Source organism: Bos taurus, chromosome 1, assembly GCF_002263795.3.
Source record: "Bos taurus isolate L1 Dominette 01449 registration number 42190680 breed Hereford chromosome 1, ARS-UCD2.0, whole genome shotgun sequence".
NCBI lineage: Eukaryota > Metazoa > Chordata > Mammalia > Artiodactyla > Bovidae > Bos > Bos taurus.
The window spans coordinates 69,143,628-69,168,684 of record NC_037328.1 but is presented as its reverse complement, the minus strand read 5'-3'; the positions used below and the strand labels follow the sequence as shown (position 1 = coordinate 69,168,684).

The 25,057-nt window shown below is 40.7% G+C and overlaps 1 protein-coding gene across 1 annotated transcript in view; it reads right to left on the bottom strand.

Moving 5' to 3' along the window:
* The window catches only part of UMPS (uridine monophosphate synthetase), a 50,048-nt gene that overhangs the window by 9,192 nt on the left and 15,799 nt on the right, over positions 1 to 25,057 (bottom strand). Inside the window, 4 exon segments of the mRNA NM_177508.1 lie at positions 16,694 to 16,808; positions 18,594 to 18,769; positions 20,158 to 20,829; positions 22,665 to 22,818. Of these exon segments, the coding sequence (NP_803474.1) occupies positions 16,694 to 16,808; positions 18,594 to 18,769; positions 20,158 to 20,829; positions 22,665 to 22,818 (1,117 nt within the window).

Below are 25,057 nucleotides of genomic sequence, written 5' to 3'. Positions count from 1 at the left end.
GGGGTCTCAGTTAAGCACCTAGATTCATTCTCTGGTTGCCATGGCTAGGACTTTCAAATCTGTGTTGAATAAAAGTGGCAAGAGTAGACATCCTTGCCTTGTTCCTGATCTTAGAGGAAATGCTTTCAGCTTTTCACCGCTGTGATTTTGTCATATATGGCCTTTAATATGTTGAAGCAGGTTCCCTCTATGCCCACTTTCTAGAGAGTCTTCATCATAAATGGGTGTTGAATTTTGTCAAAAGCTTTTTCTGCATCGATTGAGATGATCATATGGTTTTTATTCTCAATTTGTTGATGTGTTATATTACATTGATTGATTTGTGGATACTGAAAAACCCTTGCATCCCTGGAATAAATCCCACTTGGTCGTGGTGTATGATCCTGTTAATGTATGGTTGGGTTCAGTTTGCTAGTATTTTGTTAAAGATTTTTGTGCCTATATTCATCAGGATACTGGCCTGTAATTTTATTTTTTTTGTGGTATCTTTGTCTGATTTTGGTATCAGGGTGATTGGCAGCCTCTTAGAATGAATTTGGGAGTGTTTCTTCCTCTGCAGTTTTGGGGAATAGTTTCAGAAGGACAGGTAACTTTTTCTAAATTTGCTAGAACTCAACTATGAAGCCAAGCCATCTGGTCACAGATTTTTGTTGGGAGTGTTTTTTTACTCAGTTTTAATTTTAGTACTTGTGATTGGTCTTTCATATTTTCTATTTCTTATTTGTTCAGTCCTGGGGGCTTGTATCTTTCTAAAAACTTGTCCATTTCTTCTAGAGGGTCCATTTCATTGGTGTATAATTGCTTGTAGTAGTCTCTCATGAGCCTTTGAATTTCTGTGGTGTCTGGTAACTTCTATTTTCTTTTGTATCCATTCAAGCAGTCTGTTTTCTGGTTGGAGCATTTAATCCATTACACTTAATAATTCACTTTAATTATTGATATGTATGTTCATACTGCCATTTTGTTAATTGCTTTGGATGTGTTTTTGTTCATAGACCTTCTTTTGTTCTCTTGTGATTTTACGACTATCTTTAGTGTTGTGTTTGGATTCCTTTTTCTTTTTTGTGTGTTTACTACTGTAGATTTTCAGTTTGCCATTAACATGAGGTTTTATACAGCTCACTCGCATGCGCGCTCTCTCTCTATATACACACACACACACACACACACACACACACAATTGTTTTAAGTTGTTAGCCTCAATTTCAAATGCATTTCTAATATCTTACATTTGTACTCTTTTCATGATTTCTGGTTTTGATATCAGATTTGTATGTGGATGATTTCCTATCTTTATATATGCCTTTATTGGTGAGTTTTCCCACTCATAATATTCTTATTTCTACCTGGGGCCTTTTCTTTTCCATCTAGAGAAGTTCCTTTAGCATTTGTTGTAAAGCTGTTTTAATGGTGCTGAATAAAGCTTTTGATTTCTCTAATGTGAATAAGTGCCTTTCTGTGTAGAGTATTCTTGGTTTTAAGTTTTTAATCTTTCATAATTTTAAATGTATCATACCACTCCCTTCTGGCCTGCAGAACTTCTGCTGAAAAATCAGCTGATAATTTTATGGGGATTCCCTTTTATGCTATTTGTTGCTTTTAATATTTTCTCTTAGTTTGATTAATGTCTCTCAGTGTGTTCCTCCTTGGGTTTATCCTGTATGGGACTCTGTGCTTCCTGGACTTGAGTATCTCCTTTCCCATTTTGGGAAGGTTTTTGGACATTCTCTCTTAAAACGTTTTCTAAGGTCCTTTCTCTCTCCCTCTGGGACCACTATAAAGTGAATGCTGGTGCATTTCATGTTGTTCCAGAGGTCTCCGGCCTCATATCTTTTCATTTTTCTTTCTTCTCTTCCACAGCAATGATTTCCACTAATTTTTCAGTTTGTTCCATTTGTTCTATTGCCTCAATTTATCTGCTGCTGATTTCTATGTATTTTTTATCTGTTCTCAAAAGCTTCTTTTTTTTTTCTTTTTGGCTATACCATGCATCTTAATTCCCCAACCAGGGATCAAACCCATGACCCCTGCACTGGAAGCACAGAATGTAAATCACTGGACCACGAGGGAGTCTCCTAGCTCTTTAATAAACGTGTCTTATATCAGTTTGTGCCTCCATTCTTTTTGAGGTATTGGATCATCTTTACTTTGATACCATTACTCTTAATTCTTTTTCAAGTAGACTGCTTATCTTCACTTCACTCAGTTGTTCCTTCATCTGAAATGTATTTCTTAGCCATCTGATTTTGTCCGATTTTCCGTGTTTGTGGTCTATTTTCTTCAGACTGCAGGACTGTAGCTCTTGCTTCTGGTGTCCATACTGTGGTGGGTGAGCTTGCTCCAGGGGTCATGCAGATTTTCTCGAGGGAGGGATGGGTGCTTGCCCACTGGTGGGTCTTATGTCTGGTGAGCAGGGCTATCTCAAGAAGTACGTTTACAGGTAACTGTGGAGTCAGGAGGACTTTAAGCAGCCTGTTTGCTGAGGGCTGAGTCTGTGTCTCGACCTGCAGGCTGTTTGGCCTGAGGTGTCCCAGCACTGGAGCCTACAGGCTGTTTTTGGGGCCAGGCCTTGCCAAAATGGTGCCCTCTGGGAGAGCTCACACTGATGAATACTTCCTGGAAACTCGGCCACCAGTTAACTTGCCCCCAGAGTGAGCCACAGCCAACCTGCACCTTCTCCCAGGGACCCTCCACATTGCTTTCCTCTGGGTCCAAGTGCGTGTGAAACCTTGTGTGTGCCCCCCAAGAGTGGAGTTTGTTTCCCCAGTCCTATGGAGCTGCTGCACGCAAGCCCACTGACCCCTGCAGTGGAAGTTCAGAGTCGAAACCACTGGACCACCAGGGAAGTCCTCCAGCTCTTTACTAGACATTTCTTGCATCAGTTTGCGCCTCCATTCATAGGCAAATACTCTGGGGCTCCTTGTCTAGCATCAGGAAAAGGAGGCTGGGGAGCCTCATGCGGGGCTCAGAACTCCTATGGGAAAACCTCTGTGATATAATTATTTTCCAATCTGTGGGTCACCCACCTGGCAGGTATGAGATTTAATTATAAGGTATAAGCGCCCCTCTACCGTTTATTTGTGGCTCCTCCTTTATCTTCGGGTGAAGAATATCTTTTTTGGTAGGTTCATGTCTTTGTTGTTGACGGCTGTTCAGCAGTTGTGATTCTGGTGTTTTCATGAGAGGTGAGCTTAACTCCTTCTACTTTACCACTTTGTCTCCATCCCTGGCAAAATCTTTTGAAGTCTGCAAATACATAGTCCTGCAGGACTGCAAGCATTACGTCCTGCTGGCCCCCAGATAAGTTCTTTACTAGGTGATAAACAGCGGCAATGACACACAAGCAGAGCACAAAAGATGGTGTCCACCAGATTATGCTCTCCTGAAAACACCCTCTTTAACAAAGGCTGTGCTCCTGGGTCTGCTGCCTCCTGCTGTGCCCTGGGGGTGGTGGCTATTTAAGAACTCCCTCTCTGTTGATGATAGTTCAGTGAAACCTGCAAGTGTAACCCTCACTGGTCACAAGAACCAGCCCATGCAAATATATCCCTCAATGGAAGCTATAAAAACCAGGGTCCCAATCAGGGATGTAAGTCCCTTTTTGGGAGATAACAGTGAGCTGGAATGTGGAGAGAGACAGCACAATGATTGTGTCCACAGCCTCTTTTCCCTGAGAGGACTTCCACGGGGCCACTAGGTATCTGCCCCACAGGCCTCTTTCACACACCCTCTTTGTGGGTGCTATCTGTGCAGTGTTGGGGGATGCCAAGTACTGTCTCTACAGCTCTTATTATCATGGGACCAAACATAAGCTCTCCTGACCTTCAGAGCCCAGTAATCAAGGGGTGTTCCTTGGGCAGCAGCTGCAAATATCAGGGCACATGTAAACGCTCCTTCCAGGAGATAATGCTGTTCGTCAGCAGTTCAGCAAAGGGATAGTGTGAAGATGGTGCCCACTGGTCTCCATCCCTGGAGGGAATTCCCACAAGCTCTTCAAGGTATGTGTTAAATTAGATGCCTACCCCTTGGATCAACTCTTAAACATTAGCAATGAGCCTTTACTTCAAGTCTGAGGATGGGCTGCCTCTGAGTTGGGCCCTGAGCCAGGTGAGTCTTAGATCACTAGTCTTGTGAGTCTTGTCAACATGAGCCCAATTGGGTTTCAGAGCTAGATGTTTTTGATGTTTTCAGATGTTAGATGTTTTCAGAGCTAGATCTCTCAGGTTCAAGTTTTAAAAAAGTTGGGATGCCTGATGTGGAGTTCAAACCCTTTGCTCCTCAGAAAAAGCTCTGGGTTTTGAGTTCCACTTTGTATCTAGGTCTCCATACCAGGGGCGAAGACCCAATATCAAGATGGTTTTCTTGTTTGCTTACTGTACTGTGCTCAGCCAGCTCTTAGGTTTTATCAAGAGGAAACTGTTACACAGGTAGTTACAGACTCAGCATATCTGGGAGGAGGTTGGCTCAGGATTAGCCTACATTGCCATCTTGAACCCCATTTTTCCCTTCCTTTTAAATTCTGCTATTCCAGAAGACTTCTGATAAGTGGCATATCATTATCTTTCAAATCCAAGATGCTTTAAAAATCCCAGATCCTAACTGTACTATCTACTTGAAAACTATGGCAGCTTCCAATAAATATTACTAATTAACAAGCCGAGTACTCTATGCCAAGACATTGTGCTAAGTGCTTTGCACACATTATCTTTTAAGCCTCTCAACAACTCTGAGGTTCAGAGTTGTTATCCACATTTTACAGATCAAGAAAATGAGACCGAAACAAGGGAAGTGATTTGTCTAAAGATACTGTAAGGGCTAGGAATCCAAATCCAACCAACTCATAAAATGTTTAGCACAAGTATAGGGTTTAAAATAAAAATTGTCAAGTACTTTATTATTTAGTTGCTAAGTTGTGTCTACCTCTTCTGCCATTGGATGGACTGCAGTCCTCCAGGCTCCTCTGTCCATGGGATTTCCCAGGCAAGAATACTGGTGCGGGTGAACATTTCCTTCTCCAGGGGAATCTTCCTGACCTAGGGGTGGAATGTGCTTGGTGGGTGGATTCTTTACCACTCACCCACCTGAGAAGTCCATCAAGCTACTAGAGCAACTCTTTAGTCACTCAGTCTTGTCCGACTCTTTGAGACCCCAGGGACTGCAGCATGCGAGGCCTCCCTGTCCATCACCAACTCTTAGAGTTTACTCACATTCTGTCCATTGAGTAAGTGATGCCATCCGACCATCTCATGGTCTGTTGTCCCCTTCTCCTCCGCCTTCAATCTTTCCCAATGAGTCAGTTCTTTGCATCAGGTGGCCAAAGTTTGGAGTTTTCCTTCAGCATCAGTCCTTCCAATGAATATTCAGGACTGATTTCCTTTAGGATGGACTGCTTGGATCTCCTTGCAGCAAAGGGACTCTCAAGAGTCCTTTCCAACACCACAGTTCAAAGCATAAATTCTTCATTGCTCAGCTTTTTTTATGGTCCAACTCTCACATCCATACATGACTACTGGAAAAGCCACAGCTTTGACTAGACAGACCTTTGCTGGCAAAGTAATGTCTCTGCTTTTTAATATGCTGTCTCGGTTGGTCATAACTTTTCTTCCAAGGAACAAGAGTCTTAATTTCATGGCTGCAGTCACTATTTGGGGGGGCTCCGAAATTACTACAGATAAAGTCTCTCACTGTTTCCCCATCTATTTGCCATGAAGTGATGGGACTGGATGCCATGATCTTAGTTTTCTAAAATGTTGAGCTTTAAGCCAACTTTTTCACTCTCCTCTTTCACTTTCATCAAGAGACACTTTAGTTCCTCTTCTCTTTCTGCCATAAGGGTGGTGTCATCTGCATATCTGAGGTTATTGATATTTCTCCTGGCAATCTTGATTCCAGCTTGTGCTTCTTCCAGCCCAGCATTTCTCATGCTGTACTCTGCATATAAGTTAAATAAGCAGGGTGACAATATACAGCCTTGACGTACTCCTTTTCCTATTTGGAACCAGTCTGTTGTTCCGTGTCCAGTTCTAACTGTTGCTTCCTGACCTGCATACAGGTTTCTCAAGAGGCAGGTCAGGTGGTCTGGTATTCCCATCTCTTTCAGAATTTTCCACAGTTTATGGTGATCCACACAAAGGCTTTGGCATAATCAATAAAGCAGAAGTAAATGTTTTTTCGATGATCCAGCGGATGTTGGCAATTTGATCTCTGGTTCCTCTGCCTTTTCTAAAACCAGCTTGAACATCAGGAAGTTCACGGTTCACATATTGCTGAAGCCTGGCTTGGAGAATTTTGAGCATCACTTTAGTAGCGTGTGAGATGAGTGCAATTGTGCGGTAGTTTGAGCATTCTTTGGGACTGGAATGAAAACTGACCTTTTCCAGTCCTGTGGCCACTGCTGAGTTTTCCAAATTGGCTGGCATACTGAGTGCAGCACTTTCACAGCATCATCTTTCAGGATTTGGAATAGCTCAACTGGAATTCCATCACCTCCACTAGCTTTGTTCGTAGTGATGGCCCACTTGACTTCATATTCCAGGATGTCTGGCTCTAGGTGAGTGATCACACCATCGTGAAGATCTCTTTTGTATAGTTCTGTGTATTCTTGTCACCTCTTCTTAATATCTTCTGCTAGGTCCATATCATTTCTGTCCTTTATTGAGCCCATCTTTGCATGAAATGTTCCCTTGGTATCTCTAATTTTCTTGAAGAGATCTCTAGTCTTTCCCATTCTGTTGTTTTCCTCTATTTCTTTGCATTGATCACTGAGGAAGGCTTTCTTATCTCTCCTTGCTATTCTTTGGAACTCTGCATTCAGATGCTTCTATCTTTCCTTTTCTCCTTTCGCTTCTATTGTTTTCACAGCTATTTCCCCAGCAAGACGGTAGGCGCTGGAGTGACTTTGAGGAGATACCCCATGTCCAGGGGCAAAGGAGAACCCCCAGCAAGACGGTAGGAGGGGCGAAATCACATTTAGAATCAAACCCCATACCCGCCAGAGATGCTCAGAGGGCTCAAACATACCTTGTGCACACCAGGACCCAGAGACTGAGACAGAACTATGTTTGAGTGTCTCCTGAGGAGGTATGGGTCAGCAGTGGACTGCCACAGGGGCTTTGGGTATGGCATAAGCCCTCCTGAAGGAGGTAGCCATTCACTCCACCATAGAGCCACCAGAACTTACACAGGACTGGGAAGCAAACTCTTGGCGGGCACAAACAGAACCTTGTGCGCACCAGGAGAAGGGAGCAGTGACTCCACAAGAGACTGACCCAGGCTTGCCCGTAAGTGTCTGGGAGTCTCCAGTGGCGGCGTGGGTCGGTGGTGGCCTGTTGCCGGGTTGGGGGCACCGAATGTAGCAGTGCCATGGAACCTGTTGAAGAAGGTCACTATTATCTTCATTACCTCCACCATAATTTGGCCCTGGGTCAAATACCAGGGAGGGAACATGGCCCTGTCCATCAGAAAAAGACCCAATTTCCCCCTCAGTCAGTCTCTCCCATCAGGAAGCTTCCATAAGCCTCTTATCCTTCTCCATCAGAGGGAAGACAGACTGAAAACCACAATCACAGAAAACTAACCAATCTGATCACAGGGACCACAGCCTTGTCTAACTCAATGAAACTATGAGCCATGCTGTGTGGGGCCACCCAAGATGGACGGGTCATGGTGAAGAGTTCTGATAAAACGTGGTCCACTGGAGAAGGGAATGGCAAACCACTTCATCTTTCAGCGTTGTATCTCTCTGCCTTTTCATACTGTTCATGGGGTTCTCAAGGCAAGAATACTGAACTCCCCAGGTCTGTAGGTGCCCAGTATGCTACTGATATCAGTGGAGAAATAACTCCAGAAAGACTGAAGGAACAGAGCAAAGCAAAAACACCACCCAGTTGTGGATGTGACTGGTGACAGAAGCAAGGTCCGATGCTGTAAAGAGCAATACTGCATAGGAACCTGGAATGTCAGGTCCCTGAATCAAGGCAAATTGGAAGAGGTCAAACAGAAGCTGGCAAGAGTGAATGCTAACATTCTAGGAATCAGTGAACTCAAATGGACTGGAATGGGTGAATTTAACTCAGATGACCATTATATCTACTACTGTGGTCAAGAATCCCTTAGGAGAAATGGAATAGCCATCATAGTCAACAAGAGAGTCCAAAATGCAGTACTTGGGTACAATCTCAAAAATGACAGAATGATCTCTGTTCGTTTTCAAGGCAAATCATTCAATATCAAAGTAATCCTAGTCTATGCCCTGACCAGTAATGCTGAAGAAGCTCAAGTTGAATGGTCTTCTATAAAGACCTATAAGACCTTCTAGAACTAACACCCAAAAAAGATGTCCTTTTCATTATAGGGGACTGGAATGTAAAAGTAGGAAGTCAAGAAGTACCTGCAGTAACAGGCAAATTTGGCCTTGGAGTATAGACTGAAGCAGGGCAAAGACTAATAGAGTTCTGCCAAGAGAACGCACTGGTCATAGCAAACACCCTCTTCCAACAACACAAAAGAAGACTCTACACATGGACATCACCAGATGGTCAACACCGAAATCAGATGGATTATATTCTTTGCAGCCAAAGATGGAGAAGCTCTATACAGTCAGCAAAAACAAGACCAGGAGCTGACTGTGGCTCAGATCATGAACTCCTTATTGCCAAATTCAGACTGAAATTGAAGAAAGTAGGGAAAACCACTAGACCATTCAGGTATGACCTAAATCAAGGCAGCTATTATCAAGTCTTAAATAGGTAAGTCATTCTGCTGAGGCCTACTCTGTAGTATATAAAACCTACAATGTGAAACTTGAAAAATAGCAGAGGCCTTCAATATTCTCTAGTCCCAGGGGAACATCTACTTTTTTTTGGTTAACCTGCAATGTTTTTTGTTTACTTAATTGAAAGCAAAATCCTGAAAAGGATGTCTTTCAAGTGTTATTTATAAAAATTAATTAGTTCTGTCAAGGTTAATAGGTATCCAACAGTGAAGTATTTCAGTATTTAAAAGCAACTAAGCTTTACCAAATCTATAATCTCATTATGTTCTCAATATTATCATTCCATCCACAGAAACACCAATTCTTGCATCTGCTCCTCTATACAGTGTATTATCCTTCCCTCAACACGTGTGTATTTATAGAGCATTTATGATGCACAGGGGTACTGTGCTAGAGAATATGCATTCTTCAGAAAGAGACCTCATCCTCAAGGGGTTTCTAGCCTAATAAACGTGTTCCAAATACCCTACATGTGCAAAATATATGTACAACAACGTTAAGTTTATAAAAAGTTCAAGTGTATCCACAGTGAAATGATTGAACATATTATGGCCCAATTGTAACTAGGATACACTAAGGGGTTGTAGAAAAGGTACCTCTCGATGTGGGAACATAACATAGAAGCACATACACAAGTCACTTCAGCCATGTGAGACTCTCATTTTGCCATGACTGTAGCCGCCAGGCTCCTCTGTCCACGGGATTTTCCAAGCAAGAATATGGGGAGTGGGCTGCCATTCCCTTCTCCAGAAGAACCCTCCTGACCCAGGGATTGACCCCATGCTTCTTATGCTTCCTGCACTGGCAGTGGGTTCTTCACCGCCAGCGCCACCTGGGAAGCCCCAGCTCCGCACGTGGAAACGTAAGACAGAGCACGTGCGCAAACATTCTCCATCCTCCATGAAGCAGAGCTGTTTTCATCTTAAACAGTTTTTCTGAGAACCAGATGTTCATAGTTCCAATCTTAAGGAAAGAGATAGAAAGTGGAATAGAATAAACTCCCATACTTGTGATAAGCAAGGTTTCTCATACAATAACCAATTCAGGAAAAATATTTCCAGACCACCATTTCTTCCCCATTCAAAACAGAGTTATCCAGATGGAAGAATGTGAAGTTCGCCTCCTCCCACAAATACATCAAAAAATACATCTACACATGGAACAAGTCTCACAGAATACCTACAGAATGCTGGCAGAAGACATCACACTTCTGAAAGGACAAAAAGAATCTCCATATAACCAGGTAGGACCAAAAAAAAGAAAGGAATCTGGGCAGGACCTGCACCCCTTGGAGGGAACCGTGAAAGACCAAAGGCTCCCACACCCTCCTGGTGGGAAGAAGGGGGACTGAAAATATAAAGTATTTCTGAAAACTTCCCAAACTAAAGAAGGAAATATATCCAGGTATAGGAAGCGCAGAGGCTCCCAAACAGAGCTACACCAAGACATAAGTAAAATGGCACAAGTTAGCATTTTAAAGGCAGTAAGAGAAAAACAATCGGCTTATTTCTCTACAGAAACACTGCAGGCCAGAAGGGAGTAGCAAAATATATATTTGAAGTCCTGAAAGAGAAAAATCTATAACCTAGAATACTCTAGTCAACAGCATTATCATTTAGATAGAAGCAGTGATAAAGAATTTCTCAGACAAGCAAAAAGTGGAAGAATACAGTAATACTAAACCTATTATGAAAGAAATACTGCAAGGGCTTCCCTAAATAGAAAAGCTGTGTTAAAAGAAAATTAGTCAAAAAGTAAATCACTTAAATAAAGCTGGTATACAGATTAAAAGAAATCCCGTGTGAACGTTACAATAACCACAATGAACAGCAAAAGGATAAATATGAAGATGTAAAAGAGGACATCAAAATCATAAAACAAAGGAGATTAAAATGTAGATTTTTTTTTTCAGAATGTGTTTGAGTCTATGATTACCAGTTTAAAGTAAGTAGATATATGAAGGGGTTAACATACTTGAAAAACAGGGTAAGCACAATTCAAAAACAAAATAGATTCACAAAAGAGAACACAAGCATAAAATAAAAGGAAATCACCAAACTGCAAAAGGAAAAAGGGGAAAAAGCAAATACAGAATCAACTAGAAAGCAAGGTTTAAAATGGCAATAAATACACCTATGAATAGTGACCTTGCTTCTGTGATGATCGAGACGGGTGGGAGGGAGGCTTAAGAGGGAAGGGATATATGTATACACATGGCTGATTCACACTGATGTACAGCAGAAACCAACACTGTAAAGAAGTTATACTCCAGTAAAAAAAAGTCAATGGGCTAACTGCTCTAATCAAAAGATGCAGAGTGGCAAACTGGATTAAAAAACAGCAGACAATCTGTTGCCTACGAGACCCACTTTAGGGCAAAAGACACACATAGACTGAGTAGGAAAAGATATTTCCTGAAAATGGCAATGACAAGAAAGCACAATACCTGTGTCAGACAAAACAAACTTTACACCAAAGGCTGTAAAGGAAGATAAAGGACACTATTTAATGATAAGCACTACAAGAAGAAGATATTTACTCTTGTCAACAAATATGCATGCACCTAATAATAGGAGCATCACTACGAACAAAGCTAGTGGAGGTGATGGAATTCCAGTTGAGCTATTTCAAATCCTCAAAGATGATGCTGTCAAAATGCTGCACTCAATATGCCAGCAACTTTGGAAAACTCAGCAGTGGCCACAGGACTGGGAAAGGTCAGTTTTCATTACAATCCCAAAGAAAGGCAATGCCAAAGAATGCTCAAACTACTGCACAATTGCACTCATCTCACATGCTAGCAAAGTAATGCTCAAAATTCTCCAAGCCAGGCTTCAGCAATACGTGAACCGTGAATTTCCTGATGTTCAAGCTGGTTTTAGAAAAGCCAGAGGAACCAGAGATCAAATTGTCAATATCCGCTGGATCATCAAAAAAGCAAGAGAGTTCCAGAAAAACATCTATTTCTGCTTTATTGACTATGCCAAAGCCTTTGACTGTGTGAATCACCACAAACTGTGGAAAATTCTGAAAGAGATGGGAATACCAGGGCACCTGACCTGCCGCTTGAGAAACCTGTATGCAGGTCAGGAAGCAACAGTTAGAACTGGACATGGAACAACAGACTGGCTCCAAATAGGAAAAGGAGTACGTTAAGGTTGTATATTGTCACCCTGCTTATTTAACTTATATGCAGACTATATCATGAGAAACGCTGGATTGGAAGAAACACAAGCTGGAATCAAGGTCGCCGGGAGAAATATCAATAACTTCAGATATGCAGATGACACCACCCTTATGGCAGAAAGTGAAGAGGAACTAAAGTGTCTCTTGATGAGAGTGAAAGAGGAGAGTGAAAAAGTTGGCTTAAAGCTCAACCTTCAGAAAACGAAGATCATGGCATCCAGTCCCATCACTTCATGGGAAATAGATGGGGAAACAGTGGCTGACTTTATTTTTCTGGGCTCCAAAATCACTGCAGATGGTGATTGCAGCCATGAAATTAAAAGACGCTTACTCCTTGGAAGGAAAGTTATGACCAACCTAGACAGCATATTAAAAAGTACACATTACTTTGTCAACAAAGGTCCGTCTAGTCAAGGCTATGGTTTTTCCAGTAGTCATGTATGGATGTGAGAGTTGGACTATAAAGAAAGCTGAGCTCCAAAGAATTGATGCTTTTGAACTGTGGTGTTGGAGAAGACTCTTGTGAGTCCCTTGGACTGCAAGGAGATCCAACCCATCCTTCCTAAAGGAGATCAGTCCTGGGTGTTCACTGGAAGGACTGATGTTGAAGCTGAAACTCCAAAACTTTGGCCACCTCATGCGAAGATCTGGCTCATTTGAAAAGACCCTGATGCTGGGAAAGATTGAGGGTGGGAGGAGATGGGGACGACAGCGGATGAGATGGTTGGATGGGATCACCAACTCAATGGACATGAGTTTGGGAAAACTCCGGGAGTTCATGATGGACAGGGAGGCCTGGCATGCTGCAGTTCATGGGGTCACAAAGAATCGGACACGACTGAGCGACTGAACTGAACTGAATATAGGAGCACCTAAATACATAAATACTAACAGGAGACTTTAACACGAAACTCACAACAATGGACAGATCCTCTAGACAGAAAGTCAATAAGGCAACAGAGATCCTAAATGATACAATAGGAGAGTTAGCCTTAACTGACATTTTCAGAACACTGCACATTCTTTTCAAGTGCACATGCAACGTTCTCTAGGCTTGACCACATACCAGGGCACACACACACACAAAAAAAGCCTGAACAAATTTAAGAGGTAAAGAGGATAGAAATTATTTCGAAAATCTTTCTGACTACACAGCATGAAACAAAAATCAGCCACAGAAGAAATGAGAAAAAAACAATTACATGGACTTAACAGATAATCATTCAAAATCTGTGGGATGCTGCAAAAGGGTTTTTTAGAGGGAAGTTCATAGCAATATAAGCCTTCCTCAAAAAACAAGAAAAATCTCAAACAGCAGAATCTACTACCTAGAAGAATTAGAAAAAAGAACAAAGCCTAAGTCAGCAGAAGGAAATAATCAAGATCTGAGAGGAAAAATATGAAATAGATTAAAAAACAATAGATAAAATCAATGAAACCAAGACTTGGTTAAACAAAATTGACAAACCTCTGGCCTGGATTATAAAGAAGGAAAGAGCCCAAATATGAAATGAAAAAGGAGAAATAACAACCCATACTGCAGAAATACAAATGCCATAGAACAATATTATAAACAACTCCATGCTAACAAATTTGCCAGCCTAGAAGAAATGAAAATATACAGCTCTTCAAAACTGAAGTAAGAAGAAACAGGTAATGTGAACAAAACTAGAAGTGAAACAAAATCTGTAATTAAAAAAAAAAAGAACAAGCTCCCGACAAAGAAAATTTAAGGACCATGTGGTTTTACAGGTGAATTCAACCAAACATATAAAGAAAAACTAACACATTTGAGGATCCTTCTCAAATTTTTCCAAAAGGTTGAAGAGGAGGGAACACTCAAAGATGTTTTATGAAGCCACCATCACACTGATACCAAAACCAGACAAGTATACCACCACAAAAGAAAATTACAGGTCAATACCTTTGATAAATATAGATGCAAAATTTCTAAACAAAGTATTAGCAGACCCAATCCAACAAACATAAAACAGATCATACACCATGACCAAGTTAGATTCACTTCAAGATCACAAGAATGGTACAATATACGAAATCAATTTAATACACCACATTAACAAAGAAAAGTCACATGATCATCATACAGAAAAAAAGCAATGGTGGCAAGCTGAAAAGCCTTCCTGCTAAAATCTGGAACAAGACAAGGACGCCAACTCTCATCACTTCTATTCAACATAGTATTGGAAATCAGACAAGAAAAAGAAAAGGTATCCAAACTGGAAGGGAAGAGGTAAAACTGTCATTTTATGCACATGCACACATGCATGCTAAGTCGCTCAGTCGTGTCTGACACTTTGCGACCCCATGGACTGTAGCCACCAGGCTCCTCTGTCCATAGGATTCTCCAGGCAAGAATGCTGGAGTGGGTTGCCATGCCCTCCTCCGGGGATCTTCCTGACCCAGGGATCGAACCTGGGTCTCTTGCCTCTCCTGCACTGGGAGGCAGCTTCTCTACAGCACTACCTGAGAGGCCCTCTGTGCAGATGACATGATACTGTGTGTAGAAAACCCTAAAGAACTGATATTTCAGCAGCGTAGTGGGATACAAGATTAACATTGAGAAGTTGGTTTCATTTCTTTAACAATATCAGAAAGGGAATAGAAAACAAAAAACTAAAAAACTTTTAAAATCACACAAAATAAACCCAAAATACTTAGAAATAAACCTGACCAAGGAGGTGAAAGACTTATAAGCTGAGAACTATAAAACGTTAATAGAGAAAACTGAAGATGATTCAAAGAAATGGAAAGATATCCCATTTTCTAGGGTCAGAAGAATTAAGATGGCCATACTACCCAAAGCAATCTTCAGATTGCACCCTCACCATACACAAAAATAAAATCAAAATGGGTTAAAGACCTAAAGACGTCACATAATAAAACTCTGAGAACACAGGCAAAACATTCTCTGACATGAATTGTACCAGTGTCTCAAAGCAATAGAAACAAAAGCAAAAATAAACAAATGGGAACTTACCAAACTTACAAGCTTTTGCACAGCAAGAAACCATGAACAAAACAAAAACACAGTCTATGGATGGGGAGAAATATTTATTCGCACATGTGACTGACAAGGGCTTGATTTCCAAAATGTACAAACAGCTCATGCAGTTCAACAACAACAAAACCCAATCATGGGCAGAAGACCTAAATTCTCCAAAGAAGACATACAGATGGCCAACAGGCACGTGAAAGGGGTGTTCAATATCGCTAATCACTAGAGAAGTGCAAAGCAAAACTAACAGCGTGGTACCTGATGATAGCAAATGCTGGAGAGCGTGTGGGGAAAAGGGAACCTCCCACAATGCTGGCGGGATGTACACTGGTGTAGACTCTAAAGACCAGTAAGGAAGTTCCTCAGAAAGCTGAAAGTACAGTTGCCACACGATGCAGGAATCCATTCAAAAGACACACACGCTCCTGTGTTCACAGCAGCACTATTCACAATAGCCAAGACATGGAAACAATCTGAACGTTCAGTGAGTAAAGAAGATGGGTGACACAAACATGCTCACGTGCACGCACGCGTGCGCATACACACTGGAATACTACTCAGCCACAAAGAGAACGAAACAACGCCATCCGTCCAACATGGACGGACCTACACAGTCTCAGAAAGGAAGAAAGACAAATCCCCTCTGATACCACTGACACGTGGAATCTAAAATATGACACAAATGAACACACCGACAAGACAGAAGCAGACTCCCAGACAAAGACAACAGACTTGTGCTCGCCAACTGGGAGGCAGACTGGGAAAGCGATGGAGTGGGAGTCTGGGGTTAGCAGACAGATTCTATTATATATAGAATGGATGAAAACAAGGTCCTATTGTATATAGCACAGGGAACTACATTTAATATTCTGTGATAAACTATCATGGAAAAGAATATTTTTTAATGTGTATATAGGACTTCCTTGGTAACGCAGTGGGTAAGAATCCACCTCACAATGCAGGAGACACGGCTTTGATCCCTGGTCGGGAAGATTCCACATGCCGCAGGGCAACGAAGCCCCGACCACAACTACTGAGCCTGTGCTCTAGAGCCCACAGGCCACAACGGGAAACTTGGGCACCACAGTGAAGAATAGCCCTGGCTCGCCCTGACAGGAGAAGGCCCACGCACTGCAACAAATAAATACACACACACACACACACACACAACTTAATCACTTTTCTGTACAGCAGAAATTAACACAACATTGTAAATCAACTATATCTCAATAAAAAGGTAACACAAAAAAGAAGGCTTATTGAGTTCCATAGGACATTAACCTAGATCATTCCTTTATTAACTCAAGACTATCAGTGGGAAAGTTCGCAGTTTTTGAGCCACTGCAACTGTATTTCTAAGACTGCTACAAGTGTTATGTGTTCAGATAAGTTTGAAAGACATGACAGAACCCTGTATGTCCACACTGAAAAGTCACAATAAACATCAGCAAAACAAAGATTCCGCAAAGTCCTAAACAAATGTCTGATTCTGTTTAGAGGATTCCTCCTTGAGCATAGAACACCTGTTTTTTGGCAATATCTTCAAAACATCAGTTGGGAAACAATTATCAGTTTCTAGGCATATTTCAATAAAAAGTAACCTTCTAGATTTTCGTCCTAAAATTAGACTGCAAGCTATTTTTGCACATCTAGGTTTTATTTTGCTGACTTGGAAAAAGCAGCATTTTAGAGGAATCATTACCAATCAATAGGCTTACCTCCTGCTTCTAACTGAACTCCTGGAGTCAAGTGAAGAAATTCTGGTTTCATGCTTACTCGGGAGCCAGAAATAAAACCAATCACAAATTCAGAATGTTCTTCAGCCATTTGCACCTGAATGGAATGTAATCAACAGATGACAAGACAGCAGTTAACCACACCAAACGTAAGAAACTCTGCTGTCTTATGGATGTATTTTCTCATGTCACATTGAACTCATATCTAAACAGGTAATCTTAGATATGAATCTACATACCTGCTCCACTAAGACCCTAAAATAACTCCTATCCCCTTCTCCCATAAGCAAACACTAAAAACACTAAAAATCCTATACTATTTGCATCGAAAATCTAGATGCTCCATTATTATCTATTTTTAATAATGTTTAGGGACCTACCTACTTCCAAAAAGGATATAAATCATACCCTAGAATACATTTATAATGATATAAAGCTACACTGAAGTCTTATTGCCCATCTACACAGATATCCAAGGACAGCCACCACATAAAAACAGCTGTGCTGTAAAGAGCTAGCTGAAGAGGTGTGAAGAGGTGTGAAGCCACCTCCACAGCTTTCCCTATACTTTAACACTGCCTCCACAATTTCTCTTCCATTACCTCACATCTTTAGAAGATTCCCTAGGTCTGCCTAACTCTTTTTCCGCCCCCTGCCTAACTTTCTAATTTGGTTCTTCCCTGAGGCCCAGACTGTTTCATTCTTGCTACTAAGTACTACCACCTACCAATAATCAATGTACTGTCCTTGAGCCAGATCCAGAATGCCAAATATTAACACTGACTCATGGACCCTCTGCTAAGTCAGCTGGGAAATCACAGACATTTATGGTCAAATCAAGGGTAGGGTTAATACCTGGCCCTAGGGCCATGAGTTTTTCACAGTTCCACAACCTTTGAAATATGAAAAATAAAGTTTTAATTTTTACATGGGAATTTATTAAAAGTTCCTACTACTTTAAAAAGTAGTCTTTAAAATATATGCAAAGGTAATCCATCTCATCTTTCTAGGTGACTATCCAACTAGGAAACTTGCCCAGAGGAGAATGTGAAGAGGGACTTTATAAGCAGATGATTATCCATCTCTTATGCTGTTCTGGTGTGCAGGGGGTGGGAGCTGGGTATGGTACATTAGAACATGTATGGTGCTATAAGAACTTCCCTGGCGGCTTAGTCGGTAAAGAATTCACCTGCAATGTGGGAGACCTGGGTTTGATCCCTGGGTTGGGAAGATCCCCTGGAGAAGGGAATGGCAACCCACTCCAGTATTCTTGCCTGAGAATCCCCACGAACATAGGAACCTGGCGGACTGCAGTCCATGGAGTGGCAAAGAGTTGAACGCAACTGAGCGACTAAGCACACACATAAGAATTTTTAATAATGGGGAGTTACTAGAGGAAATAACGTGTCTGGACTCTAATTAAGAGCTCTCCTATAGAACCCCAATCAATATCAAAGACTGAAAAAGATAACCCACTTCGTGGGCTGCTGTCATGAGAACGTGTATCTTTGTGACTCAGGAAGATTCCAAGAAACTGGAAAAAAGCTCTTCAATTTCAACTCATGGGGAGATGGTAAAAACTCTATCTTAAAGGCCAGGTACATACAGACACATATGTTTATTTGACCCAATATCTGTGTTTCAATGTTTCTCTTGTAGTACCATTCAAATCTCTTTAGTGTCTGCTATAAGACATAAAAGGCTACTAACCATCAGTGCATTCTAGCCAACTAGTATTACTATACTGCCCCAGTAACAGCAGCTGATTTGTTGTTTTGGGCGGCAAGTCCACAGACCCCAGATGCAGGTATTTTCTTTCCCTGTAACATCTAGTGCCACAGTCCTGCCTTCCTTGCCCCAGTCCCTCTCCTCTGTCACTTACTGCTGCCTCAGTGTAGCTCCCAGTAGCCAAGGTGCCAGCAGAGCTCATTTCTGCAACAAGGAGGCACGCCCGGTGCAGTGGCAGGCCGACTTCTTCCAGGCCTTTCACAACTCCTGAGCCGGGCACGGCGTGAGCATTCACAAGATCTGCCCAGGAAGCTATTTTAAAGACCCCACCTCAGAAAGGGAAAAAAAGATGTTTGTCAATTTTCAAACAAAAACCTTTAACTTTTAACTCAACCAACCATCTACAATATGGAAATAATCTAGTAACATGCCAATCAAACAGTGAAGCACTTCAAGAATTTTAGTAACTATCAGTGGACCTATTTGTGAAAAATAAAATTTTCCATCTGCTTAGCTAGTTGAGAAATAACAAGGAGAAAAAAATCTTGTAAGCTCGATACTTAGTTTATTAGCAAAACTGGTAAGGGTGTTTTTCTTTGCAGGCTGATGTTTGTGGCCATCAGTAAGATTTATGCAACTGGAAAGGGACTCCAGTGAAGACAGGTGTATTGAGGTCAAAGATAGCAAACTGAAATTCCTCTGAAGATGACAGATTTTCACTCTGTAGGGATATCTCAGGAACTTACCAGCTCTTAAATCTTCTTCCTGTTCCTTAGGTTTCACTAGCTCTTCAAATTTCAATAAAGCAATTGTAATCATTTTAAAAGCAGAACAATAACTCAAGTAGATTTTTGAAAAAACTATATGCAAACTTGTAGAAAGCTTGTATAACTTTTTCAACAGTCAGTATCTTAAGCATATGAAGTCATTACAAACAAATCTATTCTTAAAGAAGTAGCTTAAGAATATGCATATATTACTTTAAGAAAAAATTATCTTAAAAGATGCTTATTAAAGAACAATGTCTGTTGTAAGGTTAAGTGAAAACAAAAAAGCATTACATAAATATGACAGAAATTTGCATAGATGAATGGGTAAAAGAAGCATTTTTACTAATGTATGCTCTACTCTGAGTTCCTATTTAACACTTTTAAAAAAGGATGTGTATCAACAGATCTTTTTCTGCTAAAAATAAATCTCACCACTTTATACTACTTTTTCCTTATTTCCTGTATCTGCGATTTTCATTCTCCAAAGATGCAGAACTGTGTTTTATTCTGCCAGGGCCAACACCTGTCATTTCTGCCCGCCTAAAACCCATGTCCCTTTCTTCTGGCATCAGCCCAGCCGTTTTCTTTAGGAGAATTAACCCTGTACTCGGGTTTCAAGAAGTTTACGTAAAGCTAATAGCCTCACATCACCAGCAGTAGGGTGTATTACCCAAGTGAGTTAATAAAGGTATGCTATACCCAGGCCTGAGTGATTGGCTTGGGGCAGGCATGAGGAATGTGCCTACCTGAGGAAGAAGAGAGAAGAAAGCAGAGCTGAGACTTGAGGAGAAAGTAAGCCCGAAAGATATCACTTGAGCTCCTAGATCCAACCACGCTTGACAGGCTGTTCTACTGCTGCGCTTGTCACGTGAGCCAATACATTTCCTTTTGTTCTTCAGCCAGTTTAGGCTGGATTTTGATTCTTGTTGGTTCCTGAATAATGCTTACCTTCATACTGCTTTTTTACTGTGTTTCCTATATCTGCAAATTTCCGGTCTTCAAAAATTAGAAACTCATGGCGTTTTGCCAGAGTGGTTAACTCCTTCATCACATCCAGAGTAAAATCATTCAAAATATCTACATGAATCTTAAGCAAGCAGATTCTGGATCCCAAAGCATCTGCTAGCTGCAGCAGCTCTCTGGACTCTGAAACATCAGCAGACAGACACAGATTGGTCTCCTTCTTTTGCATAAGCCTGAGAAGCTTCGCTGCAACCGGGTGGGTCCCAGGCAGCTCTGCACGTGCACCAAAACTTAGTTCTTTGGGTTCTTTCTTCACAGAAGGGAGAGAATCATTAGGGTTAGCTGCCACAAAAGCATTCTCCTGAATAAATCTCTTCACTCTCTCCACAGTCTCAGCATTGATTTTCTTCTGTTGCTCAAGAATACGCAGCACTGTGGACAATGTGCACACTGAGTGGAGACGAATCCCACGGGCCTGCAGATTGTCCCTGCCCCCCTGCTCTCTGTCCACCAGCACTACAGCGTCAGTGACCTTCAAGCCTTCTTTCTGAAGAACCTCAGCAGTTTCCCAAACACTAGATCCGCTGGACACAACATCTTCAATGATCAAGCAGGTGTCTCCTGGATTAACAGCCCCTTCTATAAGCCGTTTAGTACCTGGGAAAGAAAAAATTATGTTGATTCCATTTTAAAATTATGTATTTCAACCAACTCAAGATGTATCTATAGTATAAATTTGGCATGTATTTATGAAAAGGTGGATAATCTAAATTATACTTTCTGATAATCCACTTTGGAAATATATTTTTTAAATTTCTGATGAATCTTCAATGTGCTATGATTTACTGTTTTGTTAAATGTCTCTATTTCCAAACTGTCAAAGTTACATATACAGAATATTTACAATAAAACTAGCAAATTATTTAACTTCGTAAAACATCACAATGTGTTTATGATCAAAATTTCAAATATGGGTTTCTTTAGGCAAGATCACCTGGACTGATGAAAGTTATTAAAGAATAGCACAATATCATCAATGAAATCATTCCTTTTTCCATTAACAATTTCTTTATTCAAGATCGGCAAAACAACTGGCCTTTGAGTATACAAATTGAGGAGGGAAAATATTCAACCACCATTTAGATGAATCACTACATCCTTATGAATTATATAATGTAATGTGACTAAATATACTGGCCCACTCCAGTGGGCCTACTACAGACTATTTTCAGATAACCTACAAATTGTAAATAATTCATGCTGTAGACTACAAAGACCTGTGTTTTCAGAGACGCATTTTTGTGTTTTTCACCACCAAATTTGCCTTATTTTGACGCAGAATATATTTAGTGGGTGTTTTGCCCACTTTTAACTTTCCCACATGTACTATCTTTGTCTTTTCCCCACTTTTCTTCCTTGAAGAACTGGCAAGTTTAACTTAGATGAGAACATAAGACTGTATTTATAGGTATATTTTAAAATGAATGATCATATTCTGAGCAATTTTTTGAAGATACATAATAAGAAAATAGAAATAATAGTTTCCTTGTGGGAGAGATTCATATAGATAAAACACTGTGCCACTAAATAGCAAAAATATTCTAGTTTTTATAATGTTGAATAAACTAAAACTAGACAAGAGTATAACAAATCTCCACAAATACAGCCACTTGCCACCTAATAACTCATGGGCAATCTTGTTTCAGCTATAATTCCAATCCCACCCTCCCCCCAACAATTTTTAGAAGCAAATCTCAGACATCATATGATTTCATCATAAAAATTTTTAGAACACATTGGTAAAAAAGGACTCATCAAAAAAAGCAACAAAACAGAAATAATACCAAAAAACATTAATTCTTAATGTAATAAAATATGAAGTCAGTCCCAATACTTTTAGACTGATGTAGCTTTAAAACATGTTTGAAATACCCACCTGATAACTTATTACCATGAACCCATTAAAAAAAAATAAATCTCTATTTAGAATTCTATGCAGCATTTACATTGCCTCCCCCTCCCCCCCTCTTTTTTGCCATGCTTCATGGCTTGTAGGATCTTACTTCCCCAACCAGGCCTCCTGCAGTGGAAATGCAGAGTCCTAACCACTGGGCCACCAAGGAATTCCTTTACCTCGCTTTAAGGGAATGGTTTTATTCATGTAATTTGAACATGGTACCCTGGGAAAGTATGTGCTCTAAAAGCATTCTGCTGATGAGGAAAGTCCTGGTAAAAATGTTGGGTTTCATAAATTTGGAGCACAGGGCACTTTTTTTTTTTTTTACTGCCTAATTAACATAAAGCATTTTATCCCCAGACTCTAAAGGAAAGGGGGTTGCTTTCTAACAGCAGTTAACACACTCCAAGGTTGTAACAACTTAAAGGACTTATGAGGAATATTCAAGGTGACTATCAACCTCAGTGCCTAGAAGAACAAATTCTAAAAGTGCCAGGTTACGAATCAACTTAATGCTATACTACTTTTACTTTACCATAATCCTTTTTCTCCTTCCTTCTGATAAGCATTGGAATTTCGTGGGTTGAACAGACAATTGTAGCCAATGGTAAAGCTGTATAAGGTACTCCACACACAGTGTCAAAATTGATCTCTGCATTTTCGGCAGTTTGAAATAACATTTCTGCAACCTGTTAAAGAAAAAGAACATATGAATGACCTATTATTACTGTTTTTAAAGCTGTATATAAAACATGTAACAAAGTGACAGTAAGAACCTAGCAAAGGAAAGTCTCAAACTTGGGCCAGAAAAATATAAATGCCTTGTTAAATTATTCTCTCCACAAATTCCAGTTTACAAAACAAATATAAAAACACAAGAATTAATCTACTTGGACAGACTCAGGGCTGCTTCAAGGGCAACATGGAATGTGTCAGGAAAGACTATGATATTGACCCTGAGACTGAGCATTACACTTAGGCTTCACAGTTGTTCTCAGTAATTCATTATGCTTTGAGTATCTAAACCCATCAGTTTTATTTTCCCAACACAAGTTTTCAATTAAGAAGTTTTACAAGAGAAATTAAGAAAACAATCGCATCAGGACTTGTCTGGTGAATGAGTGGCTAAGACTTGGTGCTCCCAACACAGGGGACCCAGGTTCTATCCCTGGTTGGGGAAGTAGATCCCACATGCCACAACTAAAGATCCTGCATGCTGTATCTAAAGATTCCACATTCTACATTCCACATATCTAAAGATTCCATATTCTACATTCCACATATCTAAAGATTCCGCAACAAAGGTCAAAGGTCCCATGTGCCACAACTGAGACCCAGTGCAGTCAAATAAATAAATACAAATATTTAAAAAGAAAGCAGTCACATTATGAAGAATAAAACACCTGCTGCTGCTGCTGCTGCTAAGTAGCTTCAGTCGTGTCCGACTCTGTGCGACCCCATAGACGGCAGCCCACCAGGCTTCCCCGTCCCTGGGATTCCCCAGGCAAGAACACTGGAGTGGGTTGCCATTTCCTTCTCCAATGCATGAAAGTGAAAAGTGAAAGTGAAGTCGCTCAGTCGTGTCCGACTCCCAGCGATCCCATGGACTGCAGCCTAGCAGGCTCCTCCCTCCGTGGGATTTTCCAGGCAAGAGCATTGGAGTGGGGTGCCATTGCCTTCTCCATAACACACCTACAAATAAATTTAACCAAGGAAGTGAAAGACTTGCACATTAAAAATATTAGATTTTAAAAAAACTGAAGGTGGCATAAGCAAACGGAAGAAGATTCCAGGCTCATGGATCAGAAGAATTAAAATGTTAAAATGTCCATGTTATCCAAAGCAATAAACAAACTGAATACAATTTCTATATAGTTACAATGGCACTTTTCACAGAAATGGAACAATCCTAAAATTTGTATGGAACTACAAAAGACCCAGGATAGCCAAAACAATCTTGAAAAAGAACAAAACTAGAGGCATCATGCTCCTTGATTTCAGATTATATTACCAATTAATAGTAATCGAAACAATATGGTATTGGCATAAAACCAGACACACAGGTCAACAGAATGGAAAGCCCAGAAATAAAGCTACACATACATGTTCAATCAATACACATTAAAGGAGCCAAGGATATAAAAAGGGAAAAGGATAGTCTCTTCAACAAACAGGTTTGGGGCACATTAGACTACTATCTTACACCATACATAAAAATTAACTCAGAATGGATTAATGACTTGAATGTTAAGACAGGAAACCATAAAATTCCTAGAAAAAAACAAGTGATAAGTTCCTTGACATTGGTCTTAGCAATGATTTTTGGATTTGGCACCAAAAGCAAAGGCAACCAAACCAGAAATAAACAAGTGGGAAAGTGGTTCAAGACTGCAGAGTAAGAACTCCCCTGAACTCACCTCCTCTCGTTGACACAATTCTGTAACTCACTGTCAACAATTCCCTCTAAATGAACCTGAGAGCTAGCACAACAGCTACATCACAACAAAGGATAAAAAGGCCTACTGAGATAGGCAGAAGTTAGACACAGTCCCCTCAAAACTCCATCCCCACTTCAGCAACCCATAAGCAACATGGAGCTCACAAAAACTGAACTTCCCCCTGACACCCTACATCAGTCGCCCTAACCTGCGAACCCGCACCAGACAGATAAGTACTCAAAACACTTGGCTTTGAACAGCAACAGAGTTTAGATCCAGGAAAACCAGATGGATGCAGGGAATGGAGATTTGCTCTTAACTGGATTGTGAGCAGACTTACTCACCCTGTGACCCAGCTAAAGCGCAGCAGCTTGAAAAGAGCCCAGATCATATATCAAGGAAATTCATTTGGTAATCTTAAGAACTCTGCCGGAATGTCACCGCTGGAGCTCTCTCCAGGTATGGAAGCACTGCTGCTGCTGAGTCGCTT